This window comes from Falco rusticolus, chromosome 4 (assembly GCF_015220075.1).
Source record: "Falco rusticolus isolate bFalRus1 chromosome 4, bFalRus1.pri, whole genome shotgun sequence".
NCBI classification, from domain to species: domain Eukaryota; kingdom Metazoa; phylum Chordata; class Aves; order Falconiformes; family Falconidae; genus Falco; species Falco rusticolus.
The window spans coordinates 24736748-24751498 of record NC_051190.1 but is presented as its reverse complement, the minus strand read 5'-3'; the positions used below and the strand labels follow the sequence as shown (position 1 = coordinate 24751498).

The window sequence follows — 14751 nt, the reverse complement described above, 5'->3', positions numbered from 1 at the left end:
AGAGCCTTAAGGTGGTAGTTTTTTCAACACTTCAGACGTAAGCTGGCATTGCCCCAGAAGTCTTGTCCTACTCCTTCCCGATACTGTGGGAGCACTGCCTGTCCCATTGAGTGTAGCTGCTTATGACCTGGCGCTGTCAGATGAACGCTTGTGTGTCCAGAGAAGGGGCAAAACCTGAGCAGCAGTGCCAGCTGCAAGTGTTCACATTCTAGCCGTAAACCAGATATTCAGCCAGCCTTAGTGAGGACACTGCAAGTGCTGCATTGCTTTTTCACCTACTTGAAGCCCTGTCATGCTAGTAACAGGTTTCACGTTCATTTGTACAACTGAAACTGTACAATCAGGGAACGCTGTAGCTGAGAAAGGCTTCTTTTAGTAGATCAGCTTGCAGGACTGAGTAAAAACATTTGCATCTTTCATTCCCAAACATGCACTGAGAGTCCCAACCCAAGAATATGTAAAACTGCATACACAAAACAGCTGGCGAGAAAGCTGTGCATGCATAACTGAAGAAGGAGAACAGGAAGGTCAGTAAGTTTTATTGTAAGAGTCTTGAAACTTCAGGAAAAAATAAGTACACTGAACAATGTACTGTCACTAACAAATACAATACAGCCTGTCTATTCTGTAGGAGTGGGGGGGGGGGTAAAAGAGATTTCACTGAAAGCAATTTTTACAAACATTGTCTAGTTCTGAGAATGAAGCTTCTCTGCTTCCCTGTTTTTGATGGTGACTGGCAGTCCATCTGACTCGTACCTGTAACAGAAACAAAAGGAAGTTAATGAATGACACACATAAAAGGATTATATCATATATAACCTCCAGATTTTTAAAATGCTTTATATATTCCTGTGTTTCTGTTCAGAACGTCCAATTTCCCTGGATAAATAGAGGAATTCCAAAGAGATTGTGCTTTTCTTAGAACCTCAATAGTTCCAGAAGTTTTACTGTCATTAGTGTCATGTGGTGTCTGTCCCCTGCTCCCCCCTTCCCAATCCTTGCACTTTCAGGGTTCAGTGTTGCCCATGTATAGTTTACTGTCTGGAACATACAAATGAAATCAGAAATAACTGATATTGAGCTACAGTTATAAATAATCGAGGCAGTGCCACTAAATATTACAGTCTATTCTCTAGTATTACTAGACTCAATTTTTGTAAAAATAGGTTGCTTGGTACCTGGAATGTCACAAGACCAGAAATCATTACACTGCGGACAGCGGGGTTCAGTCTGAGCTCTGAAGTACTTTCTGACACAAGGTAAATGCATTCCAGTCCCACAGGATTCACATACTTGGCTCTGAAATCAGAAGTGTTGATTAAAATGTTTCTAACCTGTCCTTCAGTTTAGCACAAAGTTGTTACAAAACCCGGCAGATATGCAATGCTTTACTCCAAAGAATGGTTCGCAGCTGGTGTATATGCAGGGGTCCAAGCTGGTGAATGGTAAGAGGAAGTATGTTCCTGGAAACTACAAAATACTATTTCCCTATAGGGACAAGATTTAGCTTGAAAGACAATGCTGAGCTATTTGGGTGTAATAAAGGAGACCAATTGGGATGGAAAAAAATAACATGGAAGCACATTAGTTGGGAAGATGACAAGATGCAGGGTCAAGGAGAAAGGGAATGCAGTAGTTTTGGAATAGGAGTTCAGGCTGTAACCACTTACACAAGATTAAACTGGTAACTTACCTGCTATCAAGATACCATGCTATATATAAGCATACATGTTCACTCTGAAGTCCAAGACACATGCCATTCCTGAACCAAAATCCCAGGACCAAAGATGAACATGTGTCACATGAAGACTGCTATTTCTAAGGTCCAAAGATAAGACAGCTAACATTTAACTGTTAGGCCTATTTAAGGATAAGGGGTTCATCTCTAGCCTGCTGGCTTTAGAAAGCAAGGCAGTGCAATAATGCTCCTCACTGGGTGAGTTCGGTTTCTCCAAGTTTATACTTTGAGGTACTGCTCCAAGACAAGTTTTTTTCCAAAGACAGAAGATAAAATAACCTAGACTGAGAAAAAAAAAAAAAGGGGTGGGGGTGGTGGGTGGTGGTGTTTCTTTATATACATAGGCACCATTGCCAGATACAAGACCACAATTTTTCAGTGCCTGTCTAATACTCAAAGTATCATACACTTCAGCTATGACCACGTAAGTACATTGGCAGATGCCTACTAAGGTTTTAAAAACAAATGTTACCTGGATGGCAAGGCTGTGACAGATGTTGCACTTCCTTGCGATATCTTGGTAGTTGCTCAGAATGAATTGTTCCATCTCGATTATGCAGCGAGTATGCAGAGTATATTCTCCATTTCTCTACAGAAACAAGTGGTGAGACAAGGAATTTCTTCTAATTCCTTTTACCTTTTTTGACTTCTCTAACCACCTGCTTGATAGCAAGCATTTGACATCCACTTTTTTCTGCCATCACAAAACTAACATGCCAACACTGATACAATGTAAAGCTGAAATACTTTTGAAGTAGCAGAACTCATTTGGAGGATCAGAATAAAGATGGCACACTTTAAGGGAGATTAGTGCTTGGAAGGTACAGATGAGCAACCATGCTCCTTAAGAGGCAGCTTTGAGACCCTCCACTGGCACATTAGCAGAAATTCTGCTGTCTTTCAGCACAATCTAGGCATTTATTGCTTAAGATATCTTTGAAAAATCTCTGTTAAATCACTTAACAGAAGTAAATGTGTGGCAGCAGCTTGGAGATCTATGATGCAGTGAATCCAGGAGAAAAGGGATTGAGGTCTCACTCGGCAAGCAACTGCAGAGTCCACATGGTAAGCTAATCTCAATTTCTCCCTCATGAAGCAAAGGAGATTTACAAATGTGCACAGAGGCCCACACATTTCTGGTACAGGAGTTTTTTTGCCTCACTGCTTTTCAGGATATTCTAAATATAACTAACTACTGATCACCCTGAAGAGCCTTCCCCAGCTCTTGTTCCAAGTTTAACTATGCCATGTTGTTGTGTACAAAGGTTGTCTATGTCACAGCACAGGGCTGTACACACACCCCCACCCAGCTCGGGTACAAGAAACTGAAACCATGTTGTTCTGTATAGACCTACCCAAGGACTTTCTCGTTGCAGATTTACTGCCTTGTCTGCAAAAATCAGCGGAGCAGAAATAAGCAGAAGCCCCACAAAACCATTTTTGCCATCATTCGTTAAAGAACAGCTCCAGTTTCAGCCATCACATCCATAAGAAAATAACAGCTGGACCTATTAGAATACAAACACTCGATACAGCAGTTACCTCAGAGAGCCACTTATCCTCCACAAACATGTTCAATACTTGCTCTGCTTCCTTTTTCTTCATTTTCTTTGTCTTAAGTTGGTCAGCCAAGTTTAAAATATCTGTAGAAGAGGCAAAGCCATTTTCTGATGAAATGATTAGGTCCATCTACAGAAGGAAACATTTTCAACTATTAAAAAGCCATACAATTAGATAAGACATACCTTCTAGTAATGTGCAGCTTTTTTAGCACCCATAAATATGAGATACACTACTATGGCTTGAACCAGAACTGTAAAACAAAGGCCAAAAGCAGAAACAATCACTGTTACCTTGACAGTTTTAATCTTTGCCAAGAAACATTTCTGTGAATGCAGTGCTGCCCAAATGAAGCTGCATTCAGGGACCCTTAAGCACACTCAGGGGTGACAGATCAGATTCTTTTTATCTGCTCTTTGTCAAGGTTCTTTTGAGGAAAAACCTCTCACCACTAAAGTAACTGTCCACTCTGGAGTCATTAGCGCTGCTGAACCTACTGGGCACTTGAAGGTTGTAGCAGTATTACCAATCTTGAGAGACTCTCTGGAAATGTTCCTGCTGTTCATTATCACAGAGCAGCATGCAGAGTTCTTATGCCAGTAGTAGTATGTGCATGACAATGCTGTATCTGTGGTGCTGACGTGGCTTTATAGGTTCTTCACCAATACAGGGGAGTATAGGGAAATATCTGGGTACTATCCACGTAGATTAGACTTTTGCAGCTCTCACAGAATATACAGAAAATTTAAACATGTACACAAAAATAACTTTAGTGGCTAGAGAAGTTAAGTCCTCAAAGTTTAAGACTATAAGAACAATTCCCTAAAACATGCAAGATACATAGCTATGATCGCAAGTCACATTAACTGTTCCTTATAAGAAACTGGATGTCAAATGTCCTGGAATCCCAGTTTGGAACTTTAAAAAATTCTCAAGTGTATGTTTTCTTGTTTAAAAAGCAGCATTCTGACTAGTTTATTAAACACAGAATTAACTGGTAAACAGTGACAGTAGACAAATGTTTCTATTCAAATCAGCAAATCCAATTTCTGTTAGTAGCATTAAAATCAACTGTATATTACTAGACTACTGAAGCCAGTGAAAAATTCAGCAATCAGAACTGAAAATCCTGAAGAAAGATGCTTAACTAAAAGCAGGTATGTCAAGTCACTAACTCCAAGGCGCACTCCCCTGTTGCTGATTTCAGTTTACTGATAACTGACTTTAAACAGGGAATCATTACTTGCCTGTACTCCCATCCCTGCCCCCTCCCCCATTCGGTTTGGGATAAACTCGAGCAAGGTGGCAACTAACTAGTTCCTGAACGACATCTCCATTCATTTCCATTTCCATTAATTTTAAGATGCTACCTTCACAAATAATGTGATTTTCTGACTAATAATTGTCATACTTACTGTTTTTCTGAACAATTCTAATTCATTTTCTGTATAGTCAGATGCCATTTTAGTTATTTCGGTTTCTGCCAAATTCACCTACAAAAAAAAACCAACCAACTTAAACTGAAATCAAAGTGCCTTTGTATTTCTACATCATAAATTACAAAAAGTCCTCTGGGGTAAAGAATACATGATCTTACAATTCACAGGAACATAATTTCTTTAAGTGGCATGAAAGAGACTGTTCCTTAAGGATGGCACCTGATGGTACTCAAGTCCTTTCTTTACAACCCCTCATCTTCCAGCCAGATGTTCTCCACAGCTGCCTCTGCCCAGTCCAAGCTCATAAAACAACCCAACCTCCCCCCTACAGAACTAACATAGAATATTAGTTCTATATAGTAGAACAAAAATACTATATCAGGATACCATGCTGGACAGCAGCAGTAACTGTTACAATACGCATTTTTGTTTCACCGTGAAAAACACAGATACTGCATATTCTTATTGCACATGCTACTGCAATTTATTATTAGCTCAACTTAAAAAAAAAATGACCCAGAAAGGCTAAAAGCAGCAGCTAATGTCAGAATACCTCTTGTAGTCTTTTGAAATTACTATATAACTGTCCCTCTCTGACATTGCAGAGCACCTAGGGAAACTTTTTACAGGCCATTCCTTAGCAACCCTTTTATTCTAGGTTGATCTTGAGTAAGAGAAAAAGAAAACTAATTGGAGGGCTCTCCGTGTTTAGTTTAAAAATCAGTCTTGAGACAGAAAGCCTCCTGTGAAGACAACATCTCACCTCAGCACTTAAACAATGTTTATGCTAAATAAATCAGACACTGCTGTAGTCCCTGCTGCCACGTTTCATTTCCACGCACAGAGGCTGTTGGCAGTTTATCCTCCCGCTTCCCTGTTCTACACGTCACTTCTACAGCAGGTGCCAGCAGAACAGAGGGACAGACCGGCAAAAACCAGGCGATGGCAGCACATCGCATACTTACTAAAGCATAATGTGCTCTCCCATCACTTTCCGACAGTCCTTTTCGGATCTGCATAAACAAAGGCTGTAGATGGCGGTTAACAGTACTGATGAAATCATCCAGTTTATCATGCACATAGTAGACTGAAAATAAATAAGAAAAAGCACATACACATAAAACCCAAACAACTACACATCAGTCATATCTTTTTATGTTTTATCTGCTGAAACTTTTTTTCCTAGGTAAAAGGCCTGAAAGTTAGTGAGGCAGAATTCAAACAGGTCTGTTACATCCAGCAGACCCATCATTTTCTTGTGCTGCTGACTACTAGCCTTCTGAGCAGCTCAGCTCCTTGACAGTCAGTTTAGAGAGTCCAGACATTCTGCCTTGCTGCATGGAACCCACCACATTAATCCATTAATTACAGTGACTTGAACTAAGTTGAATTGAAAGTAAAAAACTAACAGGAAAAATTATTCTGCACAACAAAAAACCATACTTGCTTTCTTTTAATTTACACACAAGGGATTCCTTGTTTGTGTTCTGTTTTGCAAATTAATGGCATGTAAAGGACCAAGTTACATACCAGAAAACTTAAAATTCTAGCATCATGGAAATACAGGTAATATCTTATGTCTGTGGAAGAGCTGCTAGTAGATGACACAATTAAGATGGACTCTGGAGTCATGCTGTAGAAGCACGCACTATGGCTTCTGCTTGCACAGCAATAGCACACACCCTCAAGAATTTCCATCCAAGACAAAATGATGTCAGTGGCAAAATTCCTGTTGACTTCAGCAGGCTAGGATTTAAAAAAAGAGTTAATTAACAGCTCACAATTTTAGGAAAATGATTGATGTCTCAAAACCACTACCAGTTATCACTAACTTAATACTACTCTCCGTTGTAAGTCAATCACTCATGTAACAGCATTAGTCAGAGGTCCCACTCTCAAAACCCCACAATACTTTATACCATAGTACAATGCAGAAACATCAGTCACAGGATGCTCCTGCCCAAAAAGTTCATGGTTCTGACACAAAAGACCCCGTAAGTGAACAAAACCAACAAACATCAAGAACAGTAATAAAGTAAGTGTAATATTAAAGTAAGTACCATTTTGTCAAATTGTCGTGCCGCCCATCTGGCACCTGTTGGCAGGAAACACTCTGCATACATCAAAGCCAGGGAGTGTCAGTGACAGAGGGCAAGATGAAAGACAAAAGAATATTCTTTGTACAACAGCTGTAACATTTTAATGTGAGATGAATGGCTACTCTAGTAGACCTTCTGTGAAGAAAAGGGGTATAAACTCTCCGTAAAAAATGTATGGGGAACAGACCACACCAAAAGCTGCACTTTGACCAACTTTTTAGATGTTCAGCTTGTTAATTTATAATTCCAGACCCCAGAGAAACGATAAATGTCCTTTACTATTTGCAAAAGCTTGTAACTTCTAAGAAACAGTTCTTGTACAGGCAGTCATAGCAACTGATTGCATAGAAACTGTTTATTCAAATATATTACTACTGAAAAAAGTTATTTACTGTCAACAGATTTGATAAGAAATTAGACAAACGAATGTGATCTTAACTCATTAAGTACCTACAATCTTTGTAGTCTGACTCAAAGTGTGTACAGGAATCTCTTTGTCCATTTTTCTTCTGGTAAAAATATCTCGGAGGTGTCAACACTACTTTGAAAGACTGTGTTTAAGAAGACCTTGATGTAAAATGAGTATGTTAGATGTATACGGAGCCAGGACCACCCCCTACTTCCAAAATACAGATTAAACCGTTTGAATAGTCTTAATTTCAAATAACTTCCTCTGTAAAATGTAGTACTTAAAAAAAAATAGAATCTAAGACAGTTACAATTGCTGTAAATTATTTTTTGTTACATAAACAAAATTATTTCCTTCTCTAGGGCATAAAATGCAATCTCAACTAATACTGTATCACAGACGCACTCGTTGTAATCTGGTTTTGGTCAAAATTAAAGCAAATTGCTATTCCAGTACCCAATTATGAGCACAACAAAGTTGTTTATAGCATGTAAAACCAAGTATATGCAGGACCCTGGTATTAATTCTTTGTGCCAATAAACAACTCTCAGCCCTGAACAGTTAATATAGATAACACGTGACAGCATTAGAGTTTGTTATGTGTTACACTAGAACACTGCCTGGGAGCATTTTCTTTAGAAGAAATTATTTCAGTTCAATGATGGATAGCAGATGAGCAAATAAGACAGTAAATAAATGGAACACAAATATTTTGGGGGTTAGGGCAGGTCCTAAATTTAAACTCTTAATAATAAACTCAAATATTTTCTACAGAAAAGCTGAACAGACCCCTCACTGAAGATAAAGCAGAGGTTCTTGAAGAAAGCAGAATCTTTTCTCAATGTGTTTGCATGCAAACCATAAACAGCAGATAGTGTAACAAACTTACACACTCTTGGTTAATTATGACTTTTCAACAGGCACTGTGTTAATCTTCCTTGCTCAAAGACAAGTGAACAATAGCAATCTTTATTACTTAGTCTGACATGTCACAGCTTCATGATAAATTCAAAAACATACTGGCACAGTTGCAAAATTCGAGCTCCCATGTTTACGGCAAAAGACCACAAATAAGCTGAGTGAATGCTTTAAAAGAAAAAGATAGGGCCTTTACACATGGTTATCTATCTATGTACTTCAGCTCCCATGTCCTCTGCAACTAGAAGATTAAGCAGAAGATTAAGTACAATTCTAGTCTGCAAAGTAGCAATACGAAAATGTCATGGTTTTCTTCTACTTTGATGACACTGAGGAGATAAAATACAAGCCACTGACCACCAGTGTTGATACTTCCAGCATTTTCAAGATCAAACCATATTTAAAAAAAACTAATAACTACACAACAGCTTTTGGCATAGAGTTAATCAGTTTGCAAACTTCTCAGTATTAAACAAAAAAATAGAAAAACCCTTAAGAATAACACAGCAAATTACTTTGGATTTTAAATCACCGATGCTCAGGTTTCATTTCACAGAAGAGTAGAAGAAGAAATCATTCAGAAAAGTGAGTTTCTTTGAGCAAAAATCCATGGTGGGGTTTAGGATTTTTTTTTCTCCCATTTTCTTCAGCTACTTTCTTAGTACCAAGACAATTGATATAACAAGAAGCTCCCTATGAGGATTTGAAAATGCTGCCATCTAACTTGATTACAGCTAGAAAAAACTGAAGCAACAGGACCATTACCAGTAAGAGAATCTAAAATCTAAAATCTAAATTTAAAAAAATTTAAAACAAAGTTCTTTAAAAACTAAACATTCTTAATTATGCATCGCAGCACATTGTTCAATACCTTTTTTTCCACCCCTTCTGTTTAACAACATCAAAACCAAGCCTGAACACTTATTTGTAACAGCACAAGGTATTATACATAAATACCTAAACCCAGGCAATCCCTGCATTGAAAGCTTGACAAAGTTTCAACTATGGACTACACTACATCACTCACTGTTAGGTTTTTTTATATGTATCCTGCTTTTATTTTAAACTCATATGAAACCATTCACATTAAACCTCTTTCTACACATACATCTACCATACATGTTTCAGCCTTCCCATGAAAAATAGAATCCCTGGGAAAAGAATAGGTTGCTACTGTTGCCACACAACAATCTAGAACCAGAACAATTACACCGCAAACAAGTTTAGGGCAGGAAAAGACTAGTTATTCAAATGGTGCAAATGGATTTTCACCAGCACTGCAGTGCTGATACACTTGAAGAGTTCTAATGAACTTAAGTAAGAACTCATAGCCAAGACTTCAGTTTTAAAGTGCAATCACTAACCCACCACCTGAGTGATGACTAACACCTACACCCTACTGCAATGCTGTTTTGATACAACTGGAGACTGGCACATCCAATCTTTTTTCAGTCTTCTTTACACAGGGCGTATTGAATTTTGACCTAAGGGATACAGTCAGTCTTCATTACCAGAACATCTAAATGAGTAACTGAGAAGCTTCTCTACAATTTATGTTTCAACCCAACTACAAGGCACCCAATATGAAGCAAAAAAAAAAAATAATTCGCAGAAAATACAGCCTGTGTTACATGGGACACAAAAATAGATTACCTTAAATTCTATGGATAAGTGGATACAAATCCACAGTACAAACAGAAAAGTCCCTGTAGAGCAGGTAGCACTGTAACAAGATACAAGAATACTACCAAGTCTGGCAGGAGCATGGCTTCCAGAAGTAGCAATGGGCAAGACGATGCAGGCGAGATGGGAGAAAAGTACAGCCCTCCACCAAAAAACCCTCTTCTCATCCTCAGCATTCAATTCTCCCGCAACATGTCAAAGAAATAACTAAAGTGCATTTACTTAAAAGTGTTCACTACACTAGCGAAGTACTGCTGAGGAACTGTGGGATCTCACTGTCTGTACTCCCACTGATCTTCCCCAGTCCCTTTTCTGTCAGAGCTCTGATACTCTTCATTGTCTACACAAAAATGCCTAGTTCAAGAAGCCAAGAGCCACGCTTTCTTTTTCTAGTTTTGACATATTTGATGCACTATAAAGCAAAATATCAGAACAACAGTGTAGTGGATTGTTCTGTTGTTTTGCAATGCAAACTCTTCTGGTAACATGAAACACAGGCTTCAAACAGACCGTTATCTGCAAATTCCACCACAGATAAGAAAAATTCCCTGAAGCTCTAGCTGAACTTTGCAGATAAGATGCACGAAAGATGAGCACACTGGGTCACACATAGAAGTAACTGCTGGGGCTTTTGCTAGAGTACTAAATACTAAAAGACATACAAAACACGTAAAGTAAAAAATGCTTGTCTATTCTATGAATCCCTGTTTCTCATATAAAATTTATTTAGTGGGTCTTTCAATGGCCAAGCATGAAATATGTAAGCTTAAGAAGTTGGTATGATTGCAGACTAAAGTCGACCCTAAGTTATTTTCTTCCGAGTTCAGCTACCAAGCCAGTTAAATAAAATACAAGATACAGTTAGACAAAAGCCAGTCTGATGCAATCCACATTAATGAATAGTTAATCAATACACTCCTTGCCTACCACCAAACAGGCAGGAAAAAAAGCAGTTTTCTTTTATACTTCCATTTTTCTAAACATCCTTTCATATATTGACTGTATAATTTTTCTGATGAATTTCGCTGTAAATTAATATACAGTTAAATTTTATAATTAATTGTATAAATACTACCTAATACTGTCCTTCAGCAAATACAGCCATTGGTTTGAAAGGCAACCTGACTTTGTCCCTCCAAATTATCCTTAGGTTCATAAAAAATACAGCAAAAGAAAATTTATCTGTGTTTTCTGTTAACCTTCTGGCATTGAAGACTGTGGCAAACAAAGCACTTGTGAATGACCACATCTTTGGAAAATAAATGCCTCATATTGTTACATACTCATCAAATGAAGATGTGCTGAATCCAAGAAAAAAACAGATAAACCTTGAAATCTATCAAAGGATAGAGAGCACATGAATCTCAATATTCATTCCACGACCTGTAAAAAACCAGTTATGCTATTACAGAGTGGCATGTGTTTTCCAGGGGAGATGCACCATCTTTCCAGCTGTACTATTCAGTTTCAGTTATTAAAGAACTTCAGCTGGCTTGAAAGACAGCAGGAAAAGTAACTATGAACTCTGCTATTTTTACTGTTTCCTGATTTCAGTCTGGGGTCAGGGTCAGAATAGTATTTTCCTCTCACAGTGTTTTGTAAAGGGGCCTGACAACAGCCAACTCAAATATTACCATTTCCCTGAAACGGTTACTGTTATGACTTGACTTCATTAGATGCAGCTTTTTTATCCTTTTGTATTTAAGGAAACCAATGTCATAGACAGGTGACAGCCTTGTTATGGAATGCTTACAACCTGCAGGAGAAAGGAAAACAATTCAAATACACTAGTTTTACTAACATTAGCTATAACCCGATCTAAAAAATATGGTTCAGATTGTAGCAAGCAGTATTAAGATGTATTTGAAGAAACTACATCGAAATCAGCAACAGCCCATTCAGGCTGAGTTTCCTCATAAAAATGCTATTACCATGATCTCATAAATTGTGATAGCATTAACTTTGCTGCTAACAAAGATGGGTTTGTCAGATCGCTGGTTCTTTTGTTCATAAAACAAACGCGGGGGAGAAGTGTTCCATTCAGTAAGTCAAGTTCAACACCCTTTTGCCTCCCAACGTGACAAAAAGCTTTCCTACGAGCATTTAATAAAACTGTAATAGTTTCAACTCCCACACTCTGTCTGTGTCATTTCACAAACTCCTCCATTACACATCAACTGTCACTATGCAGAAAAAATACCAAGTACTTGGTAGGCAGCAGTTGCAATGGAGCCATTTTTTTCTAAATCCTTCTATTAAATATACCTTCCTAATGAATAACTCCATCAGCTCTTACTGCAATACCACTCCCTGATCCTTCATACTGAAAACACGATCTAGCTAGGTTCTTTGTTCTTACAACACAATGAAGTCATTACAGCCATGCTATTGGCTTAGGCCACCTCTGGCACTTATGATAAATTCTTTTAAAAATCACAGTGGCTTCGTTCTCACAAATATAGAGGTAAACCTGTAAAAAGCAACCTTATTTTTCCACACTTCCATTTTTTTAAAGTCAGAAATCCAGGCAGGTGCTGAAATAAGCTCTTTTGCTCAGCAGAGTGGAAGGACTCCACGTGTGGCAGCAAAGCAAGATGGAGTTCACAACAGCTTGTGCACATTAGTGACTACGGTCTTTTCTCTCTTAACAGAGAGAAAGAATAGTTAGCAATGGTGATGCTAAATTTATCATCCCAGTTAACCACCAGCAACCAAACAGTTCAGTTCCTCTAGAGTTACTGGTTCAACACTCAACAGACTCATGCAGATATACTGAACTGACTAAACCCCTCAAACCACTGCTGAGAAGGCTTTTATTTTTAAAGTTGTAAATACTAGAGAACTAGAAAATAACTTGAGACAATTATTTAGTGCATACTAGATCTCAGAATGTGTAATTTAAACGTTTGCTGGAGTTATCTGCCTTTCAAAAGTAATGGTTTAAATTCACTAATTTGAACAGCATTTGTGTATTTCATTTTAAAAGGCACTTTCTGTTCTTATACATTCCATGTCCTTTTCAATTTTGTTCATAAACAAGGAGAAGATGAAAATAGAGGAATTTTATTCTTTCACTATTTTCTGGGAACCAGCAACTGACACATCTAATACCTACTTACTAATCAGCGCTAAACACACTACTCATGACAGCTTTATTTTGGATTATACCCACCACATTTTCCAAAGTAGTGAAGATGAAATACAGATCTCTGATCTGTAAGATGTCTGAAAAAAATCCTTATTCAGTTGATTACACATTCCTGTACGATTTAAGTTTGAACATGAGCTTCAAACAAATTTTATAGTATACAATCAAATTTTTATTACATGTACCATAAATTTCAGCTTGGTATAGCATATATTAAAACTAACCAGCTGACCGTGTAATCTGTCAGATGTGACGGATTTAGTCAAGATGAGTAACAGCATACAATTCAGTATGAATAAGTATGAAGGAAAACATTCTGGAAATTTCAGCATTATCGAGTGTGAAAAATGGATTTTTTTTTTAAACCTATGAAAAACATCTTTGCTAAAATAAGAAGTGTTAGCATGACCAGATTAAAACTTAAGCTTCCTCATTGCTGGGTTATTTTATCTTTTAGGAAAGAAAGAGAACACTCACATCATTAAAGTTTTTTAACTTCTTTTTAGATGGCATATGCTTTTCAGCAGTCTAATTATTTGTAAGCTGCACCAGGAAAAAAAATAGCTCTTCCATCTCCCTAATTTTTCTCAAAAATTAAGACACACCTTTATGTATTTCACAGCAGCGCCTGTGTAATTTCCTTGCCTCTGATCCTTCCATTATCCCATGAGACATGAGGACCTGCAAGAACCGCCGATGAGCATCGGTCATCTGAGCTGCCATCGCAATATTCCACCTGGCTTGAAATGCTGCGAATGGTGTAAACTGTAATTAATGCACATGCTCATGCAAATTAAAAATACAGTCCAAGCATACATAAGATTTCAATTAAACTCTCTAACATTGAATCGGGGCAAAACAGCAGATACCCCACGTTGTTCTCAGAATACACATGGTGACTAACTCCAAGGTTCTACGAAAAGGAAGCAAAAGATAGAAGATAAACTAAGTTTAGCTATAGACTAAGACAACGTTGGCACCGTGCTATCACACCCCTAACGTCTGTGTAACACCACCTCGCGTAGTTCCGTGTTGGATGCTTCTGCTCACTGCACATCCTAATAACTTGTCTAGAGCGTAACTTGCTGCAGACAGAAAATCCTCCTCTAAACGTTCTGAAGCACAGCAGAACTAAATAAAAGCATCTCAAGAAATTCCTCGGCCACTGCGGCCAAATAATGGCCAATAGTTCACAAGAAAAAAGGAGCTTCCAGGCTCCTCCAAGCCAAGAGACCAAGTAACAAAGCGAACCAGAGACGCCGCGGCCTGCCGGGACTGGCCGGGCCCGCAGGCGGTCCCTGCCCGGCGGCTTCCCCCGTGCCCGGCGGCCGAGGCCGCGCCGTCGCCCCCCCCGGGCGGGAGGCCCAAGCGCTCCGGGCGCCGCGGCGGGCACGGCCTCGGGCGGGAGCACCCTGGAGGCCGCGCAAAGCGCGCCGGCTCCGGCCGTCCACCGCAGGCCTCGCCACGCAGCGGGGCGGCCGCTGGCCGAGCTCCGGCCTGCCCCGCCCGCCCCTCCGCCCGCTCGGCCTGGGTCTGCCGCCAGCCGCAGGCAGCCGCACGAGAAACTGCCCCGTCCCCGCCGCTGCCAAGGCCGACCTCCCGCTCGGGCTCGGACCCCCGCCCTGCTCGCCCGGCCCCGCGCTCCACCGGGCCGCCTCACCCGCCAGCACCGTCGTCCCCCGTGCTCAGCAGCTCGGTGCTCGCTGCCGCCGCCTGCCATCGACCGGCTCAGCAGCGGGCGGGGCGGGGCCGGGCCG

At 39.6% G+C, this 14751-nt stretch overlaps 1 protein-coding gene across 3 annotated transcripts; it reads right to left on the bottom strand.

Annotated features, from left to right (window-relative positions):
- Positions 1-499: 499 nt before the first annotated feature.
- NSMCE1 (NSE1 homolog, SMC5-SMC6 complex component) lies at positions 500-14751 on the bottom strand. 3 transcript variants are annotated; one of them, XM_037383175.1, is made up of 8 exons: positions 14655-14751; positions 13600-13743; positions 5703-5824; positions 4714-4791; positions 3281-3427; positions 2211-2327; positions 1179-1299; positions 500-756 (listed from the first exon to the last, which is right to left on the bottom strand). In XM_037383175.1, the coding sequence occupies exons 2-8, from the start codon at positions 13715-13717 to the stop codon at positions 674-676; spliced, it is 786 nt and encodes a 261-aa protein (XP_037239072.1). In that variant the 5' UTR covers positions 13718-13743; positions 14655-14751; the 3' UTR covers positions 500-673. The 3 variants fall into 3 exon arrangements, with proteins under 3 accessions (XP_037239072.1, XP_037239070.1, XP_037239071.1); XM_037383173.1 differs by having other exon boundaries at positions 14591-14742; XM_037383174.1 differs by having other exon boundaries at positions 13600-13759; positions 14655-14742.

Excerpts from the sequence above, each read along its gene's own strand:
- NSMCE1 (XM_037383173.1), bottom strand. The coding sequence starts at position 14,714 with ATGGCAGGCGGCGGCAGCGAGCACCGAGCTGCTGAGCACGGGGGACGA. Across the intron at positions 5,825-13,599 it reads CTGCTGTGAAATACATAAAG|TCTACTATGTGCATGATAAA; the intron begins GTGTGTCTTAAT and ends ATTTATTTTCAG. Across the intron at positions 1,300-2,210 it reads GTCACAGCCTTGCCATCCAG|AGCCAAGTATGTGAATCCTG; the intron begins GTAACATTTGTT and ends TTCTGATTTCAG.